Genomic DNA, 20,438 nt, shown 5'->3' on the forward strand with positions numbered 1-20,438 from the left:
TTAGCAGAGCCTCCCGCAGAAGCAGCCTCATCTTCTTGCCTGACACAGACCTCAGCCTGACTGCTCCGTACCTCCCACACTCTTCTGCTTTTCCCTATCTAAGAAAGGGAGTTCTATTTCTCATCTACCACTTCTTGCCCACTTCCACTGACAGACACCAGGTTTCAAAAACCAGCCACATTGGCCTACCAACTCCATCTCAAAGTTCCCTCAGGACTCATGCATTCACCTCTTCGTCTGCCATCCACTTGGACACATTCAGGTTGCTAAGAGGGTCTCAAAGTTGGCCTTTTCCTTCACTGGCCTGGGCATCTCCATTCTTCAGGCAGGGCTCTCAGCATTTGCCTTGTGCGACTTCAGCAGCTTGCCTGCAGATGGCTGACACACAAGGCCACAAACACTCACTCCTCTCCACAGCCTCTTTGCCCCAAAAGCACAGAACCTTCAAATCCCAAGATCCGCTCCTAGCAACCATCCAACCATAATCCACGAGGCCACGCTGATCATCCCATTGCAGATCTCTGCACACCCCAAATGCCTCTTCACTGCTCCCCACCTTTTGGGCGCTTTTGGAAAGGCATCTGAACTTACTGGCAAACCTTCCCTACTCCAGCCACAGAAGCCCAGCCCCCGCAGCCTTGCTCACACCTGAGGTCCTCTAGACCCCTGTGCCTCTTCAGAGCCATGCCCTCCAAGGATGCCACACCTCTCACGGACTAACCAGCCCTGAACTAGACACGCTCTGGCAGGCAAGGGCTCTGGCACTGCCAAAACACACCACCATTGCTTCCATGGGGGACAGTCCTCTTTGGCCCTGTGGCCGCCACACCCACTCAGGCATGGATCTCCAAAGCGGACCCTTGCTCCAGGGCCACAGCCATGGCAGCAAGAACAACAGCAAGAGCAAAGCCCTTCCCTGGCACCAACTGCTCCACGGAGCCTTCCTTGCCTGCCTTGGTGCCGGCTCCTCCCAAACACAGCAGCCGGAGCGCCTGCCTCCGTGCAAGGACACACTCAGGCCTCCAAGGCCCACGTGCACACACAGCCCCTTGAACACTGCCACCGCCTCAGGCCATTGACCGCAGGAGGGGAAACGCCAGCGCCCGCCCACTGACATCACCGCACACCCCTTGCAACCACAACGGGAAAACAGTGGCTGAGATGAAAATAAAGGCAAGCCACCAAGTGAAAGGAAAAGTGACCACAGCCACAAGCAGGGCTTTGCAGGTGGAAAGCATGCTTGGGCACAAAGACAGACTCAGCAGCGCAGCACGCACCGCACAGCTGGCCCGGCAGGTGAAAGGGAACAGCCAAGAGCCCTCTCCACCACACCTGACACCGACGCCTCTGAGCCACAGCTTTCACAAGCCCGGCACACTGCTGCCACCACAATCCCCAGCCACGGACACCCCAACCAAACACTTCCCCAAAACCAATACAGCCACCAGGACAGACTGGAAACTACAGGCAGAAATTCCGGACAATCAGAAAGCGATGAAGGGAAAGCTGCCTCGCCTACAAAGCCCCGCACCCGGGGGCACCCCAAGCACAGCCACCAGCAGCACCAGCCAGCCTCACCAGGCTCCTCCTGCCCAGCAGCACCCAACAGCACCCACAGACTCACCATGCCTGCGCCCACAGCCACAGCGCCGCGCCTGCCGCACGCCGCCCCGGCGCTCCTGCTCCTCCTCACCGCTCTGGCCAGCAGCCTGGCCTGCCAACACCTCTGGACACACGACGACACCTTCCCCGGCGACGCTCTCCGCCTCCTCCAGGACATGGCTGTCGGCCACACACAGCCCTGCCACCTGACAGAGCCGCCCTTCTTCCCCGCCAGCCTGCTCCACAACAACCTGCAGCCGCACCAAGCCGCCGCCACCGCCCTGCGCATCCTGCAGCACCTCTTCCACACCCTCAGCTCCAACGGCACCCGCCAGCACTGGCCCAGCCACGCTCGCAACCACCTCCTCAACAAGCTGCAGCACCACATCCACCACCTGGAGCAATGCCTCCCCGACAACGCCGCGCCCTTCAAAGGACCACGCAACCCGCTGCTCGCCATCAACAAGTACTTCAGGGACATCCACCTCTTCCTGCACGCCCACAACCACAGCGCCTGCGCCTGGGACCACGTCCGCCTCGAAGCTCGCGCCTCTCTACAGCACCTCCACAACCTCACGCGCACCATGCGCCGCTAGCGCCAACACCCACACACCCACACACACCTACGCCCCAAAGCCACCTCCAACCCCACGCCTCCTCTCACCTGGGACCGCACACAGCCCCGCAGCAACCGCACGGCACCCGCAGCCTTCAACCGCTGCATCTCCAGCCATTCAGCTGCTCCTACGCATATGGACAAAAGACCTTCTCCATTCGTTTCTTGACTTACATGTTTATTTATTTGTTTATTTATATAATTTATCTAAGCACTAACGTATTTATTTTTCTACCTCTTCACTTATTTATGCCACGGCAAATAAAGACTTATGACAAAACACTTGCCACTGCCTCTCCTCTCTCCAGCACCCCAACCACTCTTTGCCACAGGGGAAAGCCATCTCCACCCAACACAGACTCCAAGCCCTGCTCCAAACAGCCCCCGACCACTCTTCTCAATGGCCCCTGCCCAAGCAGCATCCTGCAGCAGCCTCTGAGCAAAAACACCGCCACTCTTTGCCCAACACCACGGAAGCACCAAACAGAAAAACACCCGCAGGCTGATGAAGAGCACCGCCGCACCTCAGCTGCTTTATCCGCACCTTGCTCCGTCCATCCAATCCGTGCCTCTCTGACGCACAGACAAGGATGTCATGCGGGACACTGTCAAACACTTTGCGCAAAGCCAGGAACACGAGGTCACTCCGCTTGCCCCTCTCCACCACTACTGTGGAGCCCTAACCATAGAACAGCACCAAAACCGCCAGGAATGGGGACTCTGCACTTTGCAATGCCATGCTCCCTGCTCCCAATCACCTCTTGCTTCTCCACTGGCCTTAGCAGAGCCTCCCGCAGAAGCAGCCTCATCTTCTTGCCTGACACAGACCTCAGCCTGACTGCTCCGTACCTCCCACACTCTTCTGCTTTTCCCTATCTAAGAAAGGGAGTTCTATTTCTCATCTACCACTTCTTGCCCACTTCCACTGACAGACACCAGGTTTCAAAAACCAGCCACATTGGCCTACCAACTCCATCTCAAAGTTCCCTCAGGACTCATGCATTCACCTCTTCGTCTGCCATCCACTTGGACACATTCAGGTTGCTAAGAGGGTCTCAAAGTTGGCCTTTTCCTTCACTGGCCTGGGCATCTCCATTCTTCAGGCAGGGCTCTCAGCATTTGCCTTGTGCGACTTCAGCAGCTTGCCTGCAGATGGCTGACACACAAGGCCACAAACACTCACTCCTCTCCACAGCCTCTTTGCCCCAAAAGCACAGAACCTTCAAATCCCAAGATCCGCTCCTAGCAACCATCCAACCATAATCCACGAGGCCATGCTGATCATCCCATTGCAGATCTCTGCACACCCCAAATGCCTCTTCACTGCTCCCCACCTTTTGGGCGCTTTTGGAAAGGCATCTGAAACTACTGGCAAACCTTCCCTACTCCAGCCACAGAAGCCCAGCCCCCGCAGCCTTGCTCACACCTGAGGTCCTCTAGACCCCTGTGCCTCTTCAGAGCCATGCCCTCCAAGGATGCCACACCTCTCACGGACTAACCAGCCCCGAACTAGACACGCTCTGGCAGGCAAGGGCTCTGGCACTGCCAAAACACACCACCATTGCTTCCATGGGGGACAGTCCTCTTTGGCCCTGTGGCCGCCACACCCACTCAGGCATGGATCTCCAAAGCGGACCCTTGCTCCAGGGCCACAGCCATGGCAGCAAGAACAACAGCAAGAGCAAAGCCCTTCCCTGGCACCAACTGCTCCACGGAGCCTTCCTTGCCTGCCTTGGTGCCGGCTCCTCCCAAACACAGCAGCCGGAGCGCCTGCCTCCGTGCAAGGACACACTCAGGCCTCCAAGGCCCACGTGCACACACAGCCCCTTGAACACTGCCACCGCCTCAGGCCATTGACCGCAGGAGGGGAAACGCCAGCGCCCGCCCACTGACATCACCGCACACCCCTTGCAACCACAACGGGAAAACAGTGGCTGAGATGAAAATAAAGGCAAGCCACCAAGTGAAAGGAAAAGTGACCACAGCCACAAGCAGGGCTTTGCAGGTGGAAAGCATGCTTGGGCACAAAGACAGACTCAGCAGCGCAGCACGCACCGCACAGCTGGCCCGGCAGGTGAAAGGGAACAGCCAAGAGCCCTCTCCACCACACCTGACACCGACGCCTCTGAGCCACAGCTTTCACAAGCCCGGCACACCGCTGCCACCACAATCCCCAGCCACGGACACCCCAACCAAACACTTCCCCAAAACCAATACAGCCACCAGGACAGACTGGAAACTACAGGCAGAAACTCCGGACAATCAGAAAGCGATGAAGGGAAAGCTGCCTCGCCTACAAAGCCCCGCACCCGGGGGCACCCCAAGCACAGCCACCAGCAGCACCAGCCAGCCTCACCAGGCTCCTCCTGCCCAGCAGCACCCAACAGCACCCACAGACTCACCATGCCTGCGCCCACAGCCACAGCGCCGCGCCTGCCACACGCCGCCCCGGCGCTCCTGCTCCTCCTCACCGCTCTGGCCAGCAGCCTGGCCTGCCAACACCTCTGGACCCCCGACGACACCTTCCCCGGCGACGCTCTCCGCCTCCTCCAGGACATGGCTGTCGGCCACACACAGCCCTGCCACCTGACAGAGCCGCCCTTCTTCCCCGCCAGCCTGCTCCACAACAACCTGCAGCCGCACCAAGCCGCCGCCACCGCCCTGCGCATCCTGCAGCACCTCTTCCACACCCTCAGCTCCAACGGCACCCGCCAGCACTGGCCCAGCCACGCTCGCAACCACCTCCTCAACAAGCTGCAGCACCACATCCACCACCTGGAGCAATGCCTCCCCGACAACGCCGCGCCCTTCAAAGGACCACGCAACCCGCTGCTCGCCATCAACAAGTACTTCAGGGACATCCACCTCTTCCTGCACGCCCACAACCACAGCGCCTGCGCCTGGGACCACGTCCGCCTCGAAGCTCGCGCCTCTCTACAGCACCTCCACAACCTCACGCGCACCATGCGCCGCTAGCGCCAACACCCACACACCCACACACACCTACGCCCCAAAGCCACCTCCAACCCCACGCCTCCTCTCACCTGGGACCGCACACAGCCCCGCAGCAACCGCACGGCACCCGCAGCCTTCAACCGCAGCATCTCCAGCCATTCAGCTGCTCCTACTCATATGGACAAAAGACCTTCTCCATTCGTTTCTTGACTTACATGTTTATTTATTTGTTTATTTATATAATTTATCTAAGCACTAACGTATTTATTTTTCTACCTCTTCACTTATTTATGCCACGGCAAATAAAGACTTATGACAAAACACTTGCCACTGCCTCTCCTCTCTCCAGCACCCCAACCACTCTTTGCCACAGGGGAAAGCCATCTCCACCCAACACAGACTCCAAGCCCTGCTCCAAACAGCCCCCGACCACTCTTCTCAATGGCCCCTGCCCAAGCAGCATCCTGCAGCAGCCTCTGAGCAAAAACACCGCCACTCTTTGCCCAACACCACGGAAGCACCAAACAGAAAAACACCCGCAGGCTGATGAAGAGCACCGCCGCACCTCAGCTGCTTTATCCGCACCTTGCTCCGTCCATCCAATCCGTGCCTCTCTGACGCACAGACAAGGATGTCATGCGGGACACTGTCAAACACTTTGCGCAAAGCCAGGAACACGAGGTCACTCCGCTTGCCCCTCTCCACCACTACTGTGGAGCCCTAACCATAGAACAGCACCAAAACCGCCAGGAATGGGGACTCTGCACTTTGCAATGCCATGCTCCCTGCTCCCAATCACCTCTTGCTTCTCCACTGGCCTTAGCAGAGCCTCCCGCAGAAGCAGCCTCATCTTCTTGCCTGACACAGACCTCAGCCTGACTGCTCCGTACCTCCCACACTCTTCTGCTTTTCCCTATCTAAGAAAGGGAGTTCTATTTCTCATCTACCACTTCTTGCCCACTTCCACTGACAGACACCAGGTTTCAAAAACCAGCCACATTGGCCTACCAACTCCATCTCAAAGTTCCCTCAGGACTCATGCATTCACCTCTTCGTCTGCCATCCACTTGGACACATTCAGGTTGCTAAGAGGGTCTCAAAGTTGGCCTTTTCCTTCACTGGCCTGGGCATCTCCATTCTTCAGGCAGGGCTCTCAGCATTTGCCTTGTGCGACTTCAGCAGCTTGCCTGCAGATGGCTGACACACAAGGCCACAAACACTCACTCCTCTCCACAGCCTCTTTGCCCCAAAAGCACAGAACCTTCAAATCCCAAGATCCGCTCCTAGCAACCATCCAACCATAATCCACGAGGCCACGCTGATCATCCCATTGCAGATCTCTGCACACCCCAAATGCCTCTTCACTGCTCCCCACCTTTTGGGCGCTTTTGGAAAGGCATCTGAACTTACTGGCAAACCTTCCCTACTCCAGCCACAGAAGCCCAGCCCCCGCAGCCTTGCTCACACCTGAGGTCCTCTAGACCCCTGTGCCTCTTCAGAGCCATGCCCTCCAAGGATGCCACACCTCTCACGGACTAACCAGCCCTGAACTAGACACGCTCTGGCAGGCAAGGGCTCTGGCACTGCCAAAACACACCACCATTGCTTCCATGGGGGACAGTCCTCTTTGGCCCTGTGGCCGCCACACCCACTCAGGCATGGATCTCCAAAGCGGACCCTTGCTCCAGGGCCACAGCCATGGCAGCAAGAACAACAGCAAGAGCAAAGCCCTTCCCTGGCACCAACTGCTCCACGGAGCCTTCCTTGCCTGCCTTGGTGCCGGCTCCTCCCAAACACAGCAGCCGGAGCGCCTGCCTCCGTGCAAGGACACACTCAGGCCTCCAAGGCCCACGTGCACACACAGCCCCTTGAACACTGCCACCGCCTCAGGCCATTGACCGCAGGAGGGGAAACGCCAGCGCCCGCCCACTGACATCACCGCACACCCCTTGCAACCACAACGGGAAAACAGTGGCTGAGATGAAAATAAAGGCAAGCCACCAAGTGAAAGGAAAAGTGACCACAGCCACAAGCAGGGCTTTGCAGGTGGAAAGCATGCTTGGGCACAAAGACAGACTCAGCAGCGCAGCACGCACCGCACAGCTGGCCCGGCAGGTGAAAGGGAACAGCCAAGAGCCCTCTCCACCACACCTGACACCGACGCCTCTGAGCCACAGCTTTCACAAGCCCGGCACACTGCTGCCACCACAATCCCCAGCCACGGACACCCCAACCAAACACTTCCCCAAAACCAATACAGCCACCAGGACAGACTGGAAACTACAGGCAGAAATTCCGGACAATCAGAAAGCGATGAAGGGAAAGCTGCCTCGCCTACAAAGCCCCGCACCCGGGGGCACCCCAAGCACAGCCACCAGCAGCACCAGCCAGCCTCACCAGGCTCCTCCTGCCCAGCAGCACCCAACAGCACCCACAGACTCACCATGCCTGCGCCCACAGCCACAGCGCCGCGCCTGCCGCACGCCGCCCCGGCGCTCCTGCTCCTCCTCACCGCTCTGGCCAGCAGCCTGGCCTGCCAACACCTCTGGACACACGACGACACCTTCCCCGGCGACGCTCTCCGCCTCCTCCAGGACATGGCTGTCGGCCACACACAGCCCTGCCACCTGACAGAGCCGCCCTTCTTCCCCGCCAGCCTGCTCCACAACAACCTGCAGCCGCACCAAGCCGCCGCCACCGCCCTGCGCATCCTGCAGCACCTCTTCCACACCCTCAGCTCCAACGGCACCCGCCAGCACTGGCCCAGCCACGCTCGCAACCACCTCCTCAACAAGCTGCAGCACCACATCCACCACCTGGAGCAATGCCTCCCCGACAACGCCGCGCCCTTCAAAGGACCACGCAACCCGCTGCTCGCCATCAACAAGTACTTCAGGGACATCCACCTCTTCCTGCACGCCCACAACCACAGCGCCTGCGCCTGGGACCACGTCCGCCTCGAAGCTCGCGCCTCTCTACAGCACCTCCACAACCTCACGCGCACCATGCGCCGCTAGCGCCAACACCCACACACCCACACACACCTACGCCCCAAAGCCACCTCCAACCCCACGCCTCCTCTCACCTGGGACCGCACACAGCCCCGCAGCAACCGCACGGCACCCGCAGCCTTCAACCGCTGCATCTCCAGCCATTCAGCTGCTCCTACGCATATGGACAAAAGACCTTCTCCATTCGTTTCTTGACTTACATGTTTATTTATTTGTTTATTTATATAATTTATCTAAGCACTAACGTATTTATTTTTCTACCTCTTCACTTATTTATGCCACGGCAAATAAAGACTTATGACAAAACACTTGCCACTGCCTCTCCTCTCTCCAGCACCCCAACCACTCTTTGCCACAGGGGAAAGCCATCTCCACCCAACACAGACTCCAAGCCCTGCTCCAAACAGCCCCCGACCACTCTTCTCAATGGCCCCTGCCCAAGCAGCATCCTGCAGCAGCCTCTGAGCAAAAACACCGCCACTCTTTGCCCAACACCACGGAAGCACCAAACAGAAAAACACCCGCAGGCTGATGAAGAGCACCGCCGCACCTCAGCTGCTTTATCCGCACCTTGCTCCGTCCATCCAATCCGTGCCTCTCTGACGCACAGACAAGGATGTCATGCGGGACACTGTCAAACACTTTGCGCAAAGCCAGGAACACGAGGTCACTCCGCTTGCCCCTCTCCACCACTACTGTGGAGCCCTAACCATAGAACAGCACCAAAACCGCCAGGAATGGGGACTCTGCACTTTGCAATGCCATGCTCCCTGCTCCCAATCACCTCTTGCTTCTCCACTGGCCTTAGCAGAGCCTCCCGCAGAAGCAGCCTCATCTTCTTGCCTGACACAGACCTCAGCCTGACTGCTCCGTACCTCCCACACTCTTCTGCTTTTCCCTATCTAAGAAAGGGAGTTCTATTTCTCATCTACCACTTCTTGCCCACTTCCACTGACAGACACCAGGTTTCAAAAACCAGCCACATTGGCCTACCAACTCCATCTCAAAGTTCCCTCAGGACTCATGCATTCACCTCTTCGTCTGCCATCCACTTGGACACATTCAGGTTGCTAAGAGGGTCTCAAAGTTGGCCTTTTCCTTCACTGGCCTGGGCATCTCCATTCTTCAGGCAGGGCTCTCAGCATTTGCCTTGTGCGACTTCAGCAGCTTGCCTGCAGATGGCTGACACACAAGGCCACAAACACTCACTCCTCTCCACAGCCTCTTTGCCCCAAAAGCACAGAACCTTCAAATCCCAAGATCCGCTCCTAGCAACCATCCAACCATAATCCACGAGGCCATGCTGATCATCCCATTGCAGATCTCTGCACACCCCAAATGCCTCTTCACTGCTCCCCACCTTTTGGGCGCTTTTGGAAAGGCATCTGAAACTACTGGCAAACCTTCCCTACTCCAGCCACAGAAGCCCAGCCCCCGCAGCCTTGCTCACACCTGAGGTCCTCTAGACCCCTGTGCCTCTTCAGAGCCATGCCCTCCAAGGATGCCACACCTCTCACGGACTAACCAGCCCCGAACTAGACACGCTCTGGCAGGCAAGGGCTCTGGCACTGCCAAAACACACCACCATTGCTTCCATGGGGGACAGTCCTCTTTGGCCCTGTGGCCGCCACACCCACTCAGGCATGGATCTCCAAAGCGGACCCTTGCTCCAGGGCCACAGCCATGGCAGCAAGAACAACAGCAAGAGCAAAGCCCTTCCCTGGCACCAACTGCTCCACGGAGCCTTCCTTGCCTGCCTTGGTGCCGGCTCCTCCCAAACACAGCAGCCGGAGCGCCTGCCTCCGTGCAAGGACACACTCAGGCCTCCAAGGCCCACGTGCACACACAGCCCCTTGAACACTGCCACCGCCTCAGGCCATTGACCGCAGGAGGGGAAACGCCAGCGCCCGCCCACTGACATCACCGCACACCCCTTGCAACCACAACGGGAAAACAGTGGCTGAGATGAAAATAAAGGCAAGCCACCAAGTGAAAGGAAAAGTGACCACAGCCACAAGCAGGGCTTTGCAGGTGGAAAGCATGCTTGGGCACAAAGACAGACTCAGCAGCGCAGCACGCACCGCACAGCTGGCCCGGCAGGTGAAAGGGAACAGCCAAGAGCCCTCTCCACCACACCTGACACCGACGCCTCTGAGCCACAGCTTTCACAAGCCCGGCACACCGCTGCCACCACAATCCCCAGCCACGGACACCCCAACCAAACACTTCCCCAAAACCAATACAGCCACCAGGACAGACTGGAAACTACAGGCAGAAACTCCGGACAATCAGAAAGCGATGAAGGGAAAGCTGCCTCGCCTACAAAGCCCCGCACCCGGGGGCACCCCAAGCACAGCCACCAGCAGCACCAGCCAGCCTCACCAGGCTCCTCCTGCCCAGCAGCACCCAACAGCACCCACAGACTCACCATGCCTGCGCCCACAGCCACAGCGCCGCGCCTGCCACACGCCGCCCCGGCGCTCCTGCTCCTCCTCACCGCTCTGGCCAGCAGCCTGGCCTGCCAACACCTCTGGACCCCCGACGACACCTTCCCCGGCGACGCTCTCCGCCTCCTCCAGGACATGGCTGTCGGCCACACACAGCCCTGCCACCTGACAGAGCCGCCCTTCTTCCCCGCCAGCCTGCTCCACAACAACCTGCAGCCGCACCAAGCCGCCGCCACCGCCCTGCGCATCCTGCAGCACCTCTTCCACACCCTCAGCTCCAACGGCACCCGCCAGCACTGGCCCAGCCACGCTCGCAACCACCTCCTCAACAAGCTGCAGCACCACATCCACCACCTGGAGCAATGCCTCCCCGACAACGCCGCGCCCTTCAAAGGACCACGCAACCCGCTGCTCGCCATCAACAAGTACTTCAGGGACATCCACCTCTTCCTGCACGCCCACAACCACAGCGCCTGCGCCTGGGACCACGTCCGCCTCGAAGCTCGCGCCTCTCTACAGCACCTCCACAACCTCACGCGCACCATGCGCCGCTAGCGCCAACACCCACACACCCACACACACCTACGCCCCAAAGCCACCTCCAACCCCACGCCTCCTCTCACCTGGGACCGCACACAGCCCCGCAGCAACCGCACGGCACCCGCAGCCTTCAACCGCTGCATCTCCAGCCATTCAGCTGCTCCTACGCATATGGACAAAAGACCTTCTCCATTCGTTTCTTGACTTACATGTTTATTTATTTGTTTATTTATATAATTTATCTAAGCACTAACGTATTTATTTTTCTACCTCTTCACTTATTTATGCCACGGCAAATAAAGACTTATGACAAAACACTTGCCACTGCCTCTCCTCTCTCCAGCACCCCAACCACTCTTTGCCACAGGGGAAAGCCATCTCCACCCAACACAGACTCCAAGCCCTGCTCCAAACAGCCCCCGACCACTCTTCTCAATGGCCCCTGCCCAAGCAGCATCCTGCAGCAGCCTCTGAGCAAAAACACCGCCACTCTTTGCCCAACACCACGGAAGCACCAAACAGAAAAACACCCGCAGGCTGATGAAGAGCACCGCCGCACCTCAGCTGCTTTATCCGCACCTTGCTCCGTCCATCCAATCCGTGCCTCTCTGACGCACAGACAAGGATGTCATGCGGGACACTGTCAAACACTTTGCGCAAAGCCAGGAACACGAGGTCACTCCGCTTGCCCCTCTCCACCACTACTGTGGAGCCCTAACCATAGAACAGCACCAAAACCGCCAGGAATGGGGACTCTGCACTTTGCAATGCCATGCTCCCTGCTCCCAATCACCTCTTGCTTCTCCACTGGCCTTAGCAGAGCCTCCCGCAGAAGCAGCCTCATCTTCTTGCCTGACACAGACCTCAGCCTGACTGCTCCGTACCTCCCACACTCTTCTGCTTTTCCCTATCTAAGAAAGGGAGTTCTATTTCTCATCTACCACTTCTTGCCCACTTCCACTGACAGACACCAGGTTTCAAAAACCAGCCACATTGGCCTACCAACTCCATCTCAAAGTTCCCTCAGGACTCATGCATTCACCTCTTCGTCTGCCATCCACTTGGACACATTCAGGTTGCTAAGAGGGTCTCAAAGTTGGCCTTTTCCTTCACTGGCCTGGGCATCTCCATTCTTCAGGCAGGGCTCTCAGCATTTGCCTTGTGCGACTTCAGCAGCTTGCCTGCAGATGGCTGACACACAAGGCCACAAACACTCACTCCTCTCCACAGCCTCTTTGCCCCAAAAGCACAGAACCTTCAAATCCCAAGATCCGCTCCTAGCAACCATCCAACCATAATCCACGAGGCCACGCTGATCATCCCATTGCAGATCTCTGCACACCCCAAATGCCTCTTCACTGCTCCCCACCTTTTGGGCGCTTTTGGAAAGGCATCTGAACTTACTGGCAAACCTTCCCTACTCCAGCCACAGAAGCCCAGCCCCCGCAGCCTTGCTCACACCTGAGGTCCTCTAGACCCCTGTGCCTCTTCAGAGCCATGCCCTCCAAGGATGCCACACCTCTCACGGACTAACCAGCCCTGAACTAGACACGCTCTGGCAGGCAAGGGCTCTGGCACTGCCAAAACACACCACCATTGCTTCCATGGGGGACAGTCCTCTTTGGCCCTGTGGCCGCCACACCCACTCAGGCATGGATCTCCAAAGCGGACCCTTGCTCCAGGGCCACAGCCATGGCAGCAAGAACAACAGCAAGAGCAAAGCCCTTCCCTGGCACCAACTGCTCCACGGAGCCTTCCTTGCCTGCCTTGGTGCCGGCTCCTCCCAAACACAGCAGCCGGAGCGCCTGCCTCCGTGCAAGGACACACTCAGGCCTCCAAGGCCCACGTGCACACACAGCCCCTTGAACACTGCCACCGCCTCAGGCCATTGACCGCAGGAGGGGAAACGCCAGCGCCCGCCCACTGACATCACCGCACACCCCTTGCAACCACAACGGGAAAACAGTGGCTGAGATGAAAATAAAGGCAAGCCACCAAGTGAAAGGAAAAGTGACCACAGCCACAAGCAGGGCTTTGCAGGTGGAAAGCATGCTTGGGCACAAAGACAGACTCAGCAGCGCAGCACGCACCGCACAGCTGGCCCGGCAGGTGAAAGGGAACAGCCAAGAGCCCTCTCCACCACACCTGACACCGACGCCTCTGAGCCACAGCTTTCACAAGCCCGGCACACTGCTGCCACCACAATCCCCAGCCACGGACACCCCAACCAAACACTTCCCCAAAACCAATACAGCCACCAGGACAGACTGGAAACTACAGGCAGAAATTCCGGACAATCAGAAAGCGATGAAGGGAAAGCTGCCTCGCCTACAAAGCCCCGCACCCGGGGGCACCCCAAGCACAGCCACCAGCAGCACCAGCCAGCCTCACCAGGCTCCTCCTGCCCAGCAGCACCCAACAGCACCCACAGACTCACCATGCCTGCGCCCACAGCCACAGCGCCGCGCCTGCCGCACGCCGCCCCGGCGCTCCTGCTCCTCCTCACCGCTCTGGCCAGCAGCCTGGCCTGCCAACACCTCTGGACACACGACGACACCTTCCCCGGCGACGCTCTCCGCCTCCTCCAGGACATGGCTGTCGGCCACACACAGCCCTGCCACCTGACAGAGCCGCCCTTCTTCCCCGCCAGCCTGCTCCACAACAACCTGCAGCCGCACCAAGCCGCCGCCACCGCCCTGCGCATCCTGCAGCACCTCTTCCACACCCTCAGCTCCAACGGCACCCGCCAGCACTGGCCCAGCCACGCTCGCAACCACCTCCTCAACAAGCTGCAGCACCACAAACACCACCTGGAGCAATGCCTCCCCGACAACGCCGCGCCCTTCAAAGGACCACGCAACCCGCTGCTCGCCATCAACAAGTACTTCAGGGACATCCACCTCTTCCTGCACGCCCACAACCACAGCGCCTGCGCCTGGGACCACGTCCGCCTCGAAGCTCGCGCCTCTCTACAGCACCTCCACAACCTCACGCGCACCATGCGCCGCTAGCGCCAACACCCACACACCCACACACACCTACGCCCCAAAGCCACCTCCAACCCCACGCCTCCTCTCACCTGGGACCGCACACAGCCCCGCAGCAACCGCACGGCACCCGCAGCCTTCAACCGCTGCATCTCCAGCCATTCAGCTGCTCCTACGCATATGGACAAAAGACCTTCTCCATTCGTTTCTTGACTTACATGTTTATTTATTTGTTTATTTATATAATTTATCTAAGCACTAACGTATTTATTTTTCCACCTCTTCACTTATTTATGCCACGGCAAATAAAGACTTATGACAAAACACTTGCCACTGCCTCTCCTCTCTCCAGCACCCCAACCACTCTTTGCCACAGGGGAAAGCCATCTCCACCCAACACAGACTCCAAGCCCTGCTCCAAACAGCCCCCGACCACTCTTCTCAATGGCCCCTGCCCAAGCAGCATCCTGCAGCAGCCTCTGAGCAAAAACACCGCCACTCTTTGCCCAACACCACGGAAGCACCAAACAGAAAAACACCCGCAGGCTGATGAAGAGCACCGCCGCACCTGAGCTGCTTTATCCGCACCTTGCTCCGTCCATCCAATCCGTGCCTCTCTGACGCACAGACAAGGATGTCATGCGGGACACTGTCAAACACTTTGCGCAAAGCCAGGAACACGAGGTCACTCCGCTTGCCCCTCTCCACCACTACTGTGGAGCCCTAACCATAGAACAGCACCAAAACCGCCAGGAATGGGGACTCTGCACTTTGCAATGCCATGCTCCCTGCTCCCAATCACCTCTTGCTTCTCCACTGGCCTTAGCAGAGCCTCCCGCAGAAGCAGCCTCATCTTCTTGCCTGACACAGACCTCAGCCTGACTGCTCCGTACCTCCCACACTCTTCTGCTTTTCCCTATCTAAGAAAGGGAGTTCTATTTCTCATCTACCACTTCTTGCCCACTTCCACTGACAGACACCAGGTTTCAAAAACCAGCCACATTGGCCTACCAACTCCATCTCAAAGTTCCCTCAGGACTCATGCATTCACCTCTTCGTCTGCCATCCACTTGGACACATTCAGGTTGCTAAGAGGGTCTCAAAGTTGGCCTTTTCCTTCACTGGCCTGGGCATCTCCATTCTTCAGGCAGGGCTCTCAGCATTTGCCTTGTGCGACTTCAGCAGCTTGCCTGCAGATGGCTGACACACAAGGCCACAAACACTCACTCCTCTCCACAGCCTCTTTGCCCCAAAAGCACAGAACCTTCAAATCCCAAGATCCGCTCCTAGCAACCATCCAACCATAATCCACGAGGCCACGCTGATCATCCCATTGCAGATCTCTGCACACCCCAAATGCCTCTTCACTGCTCCCCACCTTTTGGGCGCTTTTGGAAAGGCATCTGAACCTACTGGCAAACCTTCCCTACTCCAGCCACAGAAGCCCAGCCCCCGCAGCCTTGCTCACACCTGAGGTCCTCTAGACCCCTGTGCCTCTTCAGAGCCATGCCCTCCAAGGATGCCACACCTCTCACGGACTAACCAGCCCCGAACTAGACACGCTCTGGCAGGCAAGGGCTCTGGCACTGCCAAAACACACCACCATTGCTTCCATGGGGGACAGTCCTCTTTGGCCCTGTGGCCGCCACACCCACTCAGGCATGGATCTCCAAAGCGGACCCTTGCTCCAGGGCCACAGCCATGGCAGCAAGAACAACAGCAAGAGCAAAGCCCTTCCCTGGCACCAACTGCTCCACGGAGCCTTCCTTGCCTGCCTTGGTGCCGGCTCCTCCCAAACACAGCAGCCGGAGCGCCTGCCTCCGTGCAAGGACACACTCAGGCCTCCAAGGCCCACGTGCACACACAGCCCCTTGAACACTGCCACCGCCTCAGGCCATTGACCGCAGGAGGGGAAACGCCAGCGCCCGCCCACTGACATCACCGCACACCCCTTGCAACCACAACGGGAAAACAGTGGCTGAGATGAAAATAAAGGCAAGCCACCAAGTGAAAGGAAAAGTGACCACAGCCACAAGCAGGGCTTTGCAGGTGGAAAGCATGCTTGGGCACAAAGACAGACTCAGCAGCGCAGCACGCACCGCACAGCTGGCCCGGCAGGTGAAAGGGAACAGCCAAGAGCCCTCTCCACCACACCTGACACCGACGCCTCTGAGCCACAGCTTTCACAAGCCCGGCACACCGCTGCCACCACAATCCCCAGCCACGGACACCCCAACCAAACACTTCCCCAAAACCAATACAGCCACCAGGACAGACTGGAAACTACAGGCAGAAACTCCGGACAATCAGAAAGCGATGAAGGGAAAGCTGCCTCGCCTACAAAGCCCCGCACCCGGGGGCACCCCAAGCACAGCCACCAGCAGCACCAGCCAGCCTCACCAGGCTCCTCCTGCCCAGCAGCACCCAACAGCACCCACAGACTCACCATGCCTGCGCCCACAGCCACAGCGCCGCGCCTGCCACACGCCGCCCCGGCGCTCCTGCTCCTCCTCACCGCTCTGGCCAGCAGCCTGGCCTGCCAACACCTCTGGACCCCCGACGACACCTTCCCCGGCGACGCTCTCCGCCTCCTCCAGGACATGGCTGTCGGCCACACACAGCCCTGCCACCTGACAGAGCCGCCCTTCTTCCCCGCCAGCCTGCTCCACAACAACCTGCAGCCGCACCAAGCCGCCGCCACCGCCCTGCGCATCCTGCAGCACCTCTTCCACACCCTCAGCTCCAACGGCACCCGCCAGCACTGGCCCAGCCACGCTCGCAACCACCTCCTCAACAAGCTGCAGCACCACATCCACCACCTGGAGCAATGCCTCCCCGACAACGCCGCGCCCTTCAAAGGACCACGCAACCCGCTGCTCGCCATCAACAAGTACTTCAGGGACATCCACCTCTTCCTGCACGCCCACAACCACAGCGCCTGCGCCTGGGACCACGTCCGCCTCGAAGCTCGCGCCTCTCTACAGCACCTCCACAACCTCACGCGCACCATGCGCCGCTAGCGCCAACACCCACACACCCACACACACCTACGCCCCAAAGCCACCTCCAACCCCACGCCTCCTCTCACCTGGGACCGCACACAGCCCCGCAGCAACCGCACGGCACCCGCAGCCTTCAACCGCAGCATCTCCAGCCATTCAGCTGCTCCTACTCATATGGACAAAAGACCTTCTCCATTCGTTTCTTGACTTACATGTTTATTTATTTGTTTATTTATATAATTTATCTAAGCACTAACGTATTTATTTTTCTACCTCTTCACTTATTTATGCCACGGCAAATAAAGACTTATGACAAAACACTTGCCACTGCCTCTCCTCTCTCCAGCACCCCAACCACTCTTTGCCACAGGGGAAAGCCATCTCCACCCAACACAGACTCCAAGCCCTGCTCCAAACAGCCCCCGACCACTCTTCTCAATGGCCCCTGCCCAAGCAGCATCCTGCAGCAGCCTCTGAGCAAAAACACCGCCACTCTTTGCCCAACACCACGGAAGCACCAAACAGAAAAACACCCGCAGGCTGATGAAGAGCACCGCCGCACCTCAGCTGCTTTATCCGCACCTTGCTCCGTCCATCCAATCCGTGCCTCTCTGACGCACAGACAAGGATGTCATGCGGGACACTGTCAAACACTTTGCGCAAAGCCAGGAACACGAGGTCACTCCGCTTGCCCCTCTCCACCACTACTGTGGAGCCCTAACCATAGAACAGCACCAAAACCGCCAGGAATGGGGACTCTGCACTTTGCAATGCCATGCTCCCTGCTCCCAATCACCTCTTGCTTCTCCACTGGCCTTAGCAGAGCCTCCCGCAGAAGCAGCCTCATCTTCTTGCCTGACACAGACCTCAGCCTGACTGCTCCGTACCTCCCACACTCTTCTGCTTTTCCCTATCTAAGAAAGGGAGTTCTATTTCTCATCTACCACTTCTTGCCCACTTCCACTGACAGACACCAGGTTTCAAAAACCAGCCACATTGGCCTACCAACTCCATCTCAAAGTTCCCTCAGGACTCATGCATTCACCTCTTCGTCTGCCATCCACTTGGACACATTCAGGTTGCTAAGAGGGTCTCAAAGTTGGCCTTTTCCTTCACTGGCCTGGGCATCTCCATTCTTCAGGCAGGGCTCTCAGCATTTGCCTTGTGCGACTTCAGCAGCTTGCCTGCAGATGGCTGACACACAAGGCCACAAACACTCACTCCTCTCCACAGCCTCTTTGCCCCAAAAGCACAGAACCTTCAAATCCCAAGATCCGCTCCTAGCAACCATCCAACCATAATCCACGAGGCCACGCTGATCATCCCATTGCAGATCTCTGCACACCCCAAATGCCTCTTCACTGCTCCCCACCTTTTGGGCGCTTTTGGAAAGGCATCTGAACTTACTGGCAAACCTTCCCTACTCCAGCCACAGAAGCCCAGCCCCCGCAGCCTTGCTCACACCTGAGGTCCTCTAGACCCCTGTGCCTCTTCAGAGCCATGCCCTCCAAGGATGCCACACCTCTCACGGACTAACCAGCCCTGAACTAGACACGCTCTGGCAGGCAAGGGCTCTGGCACTGCCAAAACACACCACCATTGCTTCCATGGGGGACAGTCCTCTTTGGCCCTGTGGCCGCCACACCCACTCAGGCATGGATCTCCAAAGCGGACCCTTGCTCCAGGGCCACAGCCATGGCAGCAAGAACAACAGCAAGAGCAAAGCCCTTCCCTGGCACCAACTGCTCCACGGAGCCTTCCTTGCCTGCCTTGGTGCCGGCTCCTCCCAAACACAGCAGCCGGAGCGCCTGCCTCCGTGCAAGGACACACTCAGGCCTCCAAGGCCCACGTGCACACACAGCCCCTTGAACACTGCCACCGCCTCAGGCCATTGACCGCAGGAGGGGAAACGCCAGCGCCCGCCCACTGACATCACCGCACACCCCTTGCAACCACAACGGGAAAACAGTGGCTGAGATGAAAATAAAGGCAAGCCACCAAGTGAAAGGAAAAGTGACCACAGCCACAAGCAGGGCTTTGCAGGTGGAAAGCATGCTTGGGCACAAAGACAGACTCAGCAGCGCAGCACGCACCGCACAGCTGGCCCGGCAGGTGAAAGGGAACAGCCAAGAGCCCTCTCCACCACACCTGACACCGACGCCTCTGAGCCACAGCTTTCACAAGCCCGGCACACTGCTGCCACCACAATCCCCAGCCACGGACACCCCAACCAAACACTTCCCCAAAACCAATACAGCCACCAGGACAGACTGGAAACTACAGGCAGAAACTCCGGACAATCAGAAAGCGATGAAGGGAAAGCTGCCTCGCCTACAAAGCCCCGCACCCGGGGGCACCCCAAGCACAGCCACCAGCAGCACCAGCCAGCCTCACCAGGCTCCTCCTGCCCAGCAGCACCCAACAGCACCCACAGACTCACCATGCCTGCGCCCACAGCCACAGCGCCGCGCCTGCCGCACGCCGCCCCGGCGCTCCTGCTCCTCCTCACCGCTCTGGCCAGCAGCCTGGCCTGCCAACACCTCTGGACACACGACGACACCTTCCCCGGCGACGCTCTCCGCCTCCTCCAGGACATGGCTGTCGGCCACACACAGCCCTGCCACCTGACAGAGCCGCCCTTCTTCCCCGCCAGCCTGCTCCACAACAACCTGCAGCCGCACCAAGCCGCCGCCACCGCCCTGCGCATCCTGCAGCACCTCTTCCACACCCTCAGCTCCAACGGCACCCGCCAGCACTGGCCCAGCCACGCTCGCAACCACCTCCTCAACAAGCTGCAGCACCACAAACACCACCTGGAGCAATGCCTCCCCGACAACGCCGCGCCCTTCAAAGGACCACGCAACCCGCTGCTCGCCATCAACAAGTACTTCAGGGACATCCACCTCTTCCTGCACGCCCACAACCACAGCGCCTGCGCCTGGGACCACGTCCGCCTCGAAGCTCGTGCCTCTCTACAGCACCTCCACAACCTCACGCGCACCATGCGCCGCTAGCGCCAACACCCACACACCCACACACACCTACGCCCCAAAGCCACCTCCAACCCCACGCCTCCTCTCACCTGGGACCGCACACAGCCCCGCAGCAACCGCACGGCACCCGCAGCCTTCAACCGCTGCATCTCCAGCCATTCAGCTGCTCCTACTCATATGGACAAAAGACCTTCTCCATTCGTTTCTTGACTTACATGTTTATTTATTTGTTTATTTATATAATTTATCTAAGCACTTACGTATTTATTTTTCTACCTCTTCACT

General features: G+C 58.6%; 8 protein-coding genes across 20 annotated transcripts in view; 7 read left to right on the forward strand and 1 right to left on the reverse strand.

Annotated features, from left to right (window-relative positions):
* Positions 1–20,438, reverse strand: part of LOC134432322 (ubiquitin-associated protein 2-like) — a 227,664-nt gene that overhangs the window by 87,890 nt on the left and 119,336 nt on the right. The window lies entirely within an intron of this gene.
* On the forward strand, positions 1,626–2,186 carry LOC134432158 (interferon-like; the record flags this gene model as incomplete). The annotated part of the gene is made up of 1 exon (XM_063180633.1): positions 1,626–2,186. A coding segment is annotated over exon 1 (561 nt), but the record flags the coding sequence as incomplete, so codon positions are not given.
* LOC134431664 (interferon-like) lies at positions 4,622–5,182 on the forward strand (the record flags this gene model as incomplete). Its single annotated transcript, XM_063179764.1, has 1 exon — positions 4,622–5,182. A coding segment is annotated over exon 1 (561 nt), but the record flags the coding sequence as incomplete, so codon positions are not given.
* LOC134431580 (interferon-like) lies at positions 7,618–8,178 on the forward strand (the record flags this gene model as incomplete). Its single annotated transcript, XM_063179587.1, has 1 exon — positions 7,618–8,178. A coding segment is annotated over exon 1 (561 nt), but the record flags the coding sequence as incomplete, so codon positions are not given.
* LOC134431663 (interferon-like) lies at positions 10,614–11,174 on the forward strand (the record flags this gene model as incomplete). The annotated part of the gene is made up of 1 exon (XM_063179763.1): positions 10,614–11,174. A coding segment is annotated over exon 1 (561 nt), but the record flags the coding sequence as incomplete, so codon positions are not given.
* On the forward strand, positions 13,658–14,170 carry LOC134432325 (interferon-like; the record flags this gene model as incomplete). Its single annotated transcript, XM_063180920.1, has 1 exon — positions 13,658–14,170. A coding segment is annotated over one exon (513 nt), but the record flags the coding sequence as incomplete, so codon positions are not given.
* On the forward strand, positions 16,606–17,166 carry LOC134431658 (interferon-like; the record flags this gene model as incomplete). The annotated part of the gene is made up of 1 exon (XM_063179757.1): positions 16,606–17,166. A coding segment is annotated over exon 1 (561 nt), but the record flags the coding sequence as incomplete, so codon positions are not given.
* LOC134432324 (interferon-like) lies at positions 19,650–20,162 on the forward strand (the record flags this gene model as incomplete). The annotated part of the gene is made up of 1 exon (XM_063180919.1): positions 19,650–20,162. A coding segment is annotated over one exon (513 nt), but the record flags the coding sequence as incomplete, so codon positions are not given.

The sequence above is a fragment of the Melospiza melodia genome, chromosome Z (genome assembly GCF_035770615.1).
Source record: "Melospiza melodia melodia isolate bMelMel2 chromosome Z, bMelMel2.pri, whole genome shotgun sequence".
NCBI lineage: Eukaryota > Metazoa > Chordata > Aves > Passeriformes > Passerellidae > Melospiza > Melospiza melodia.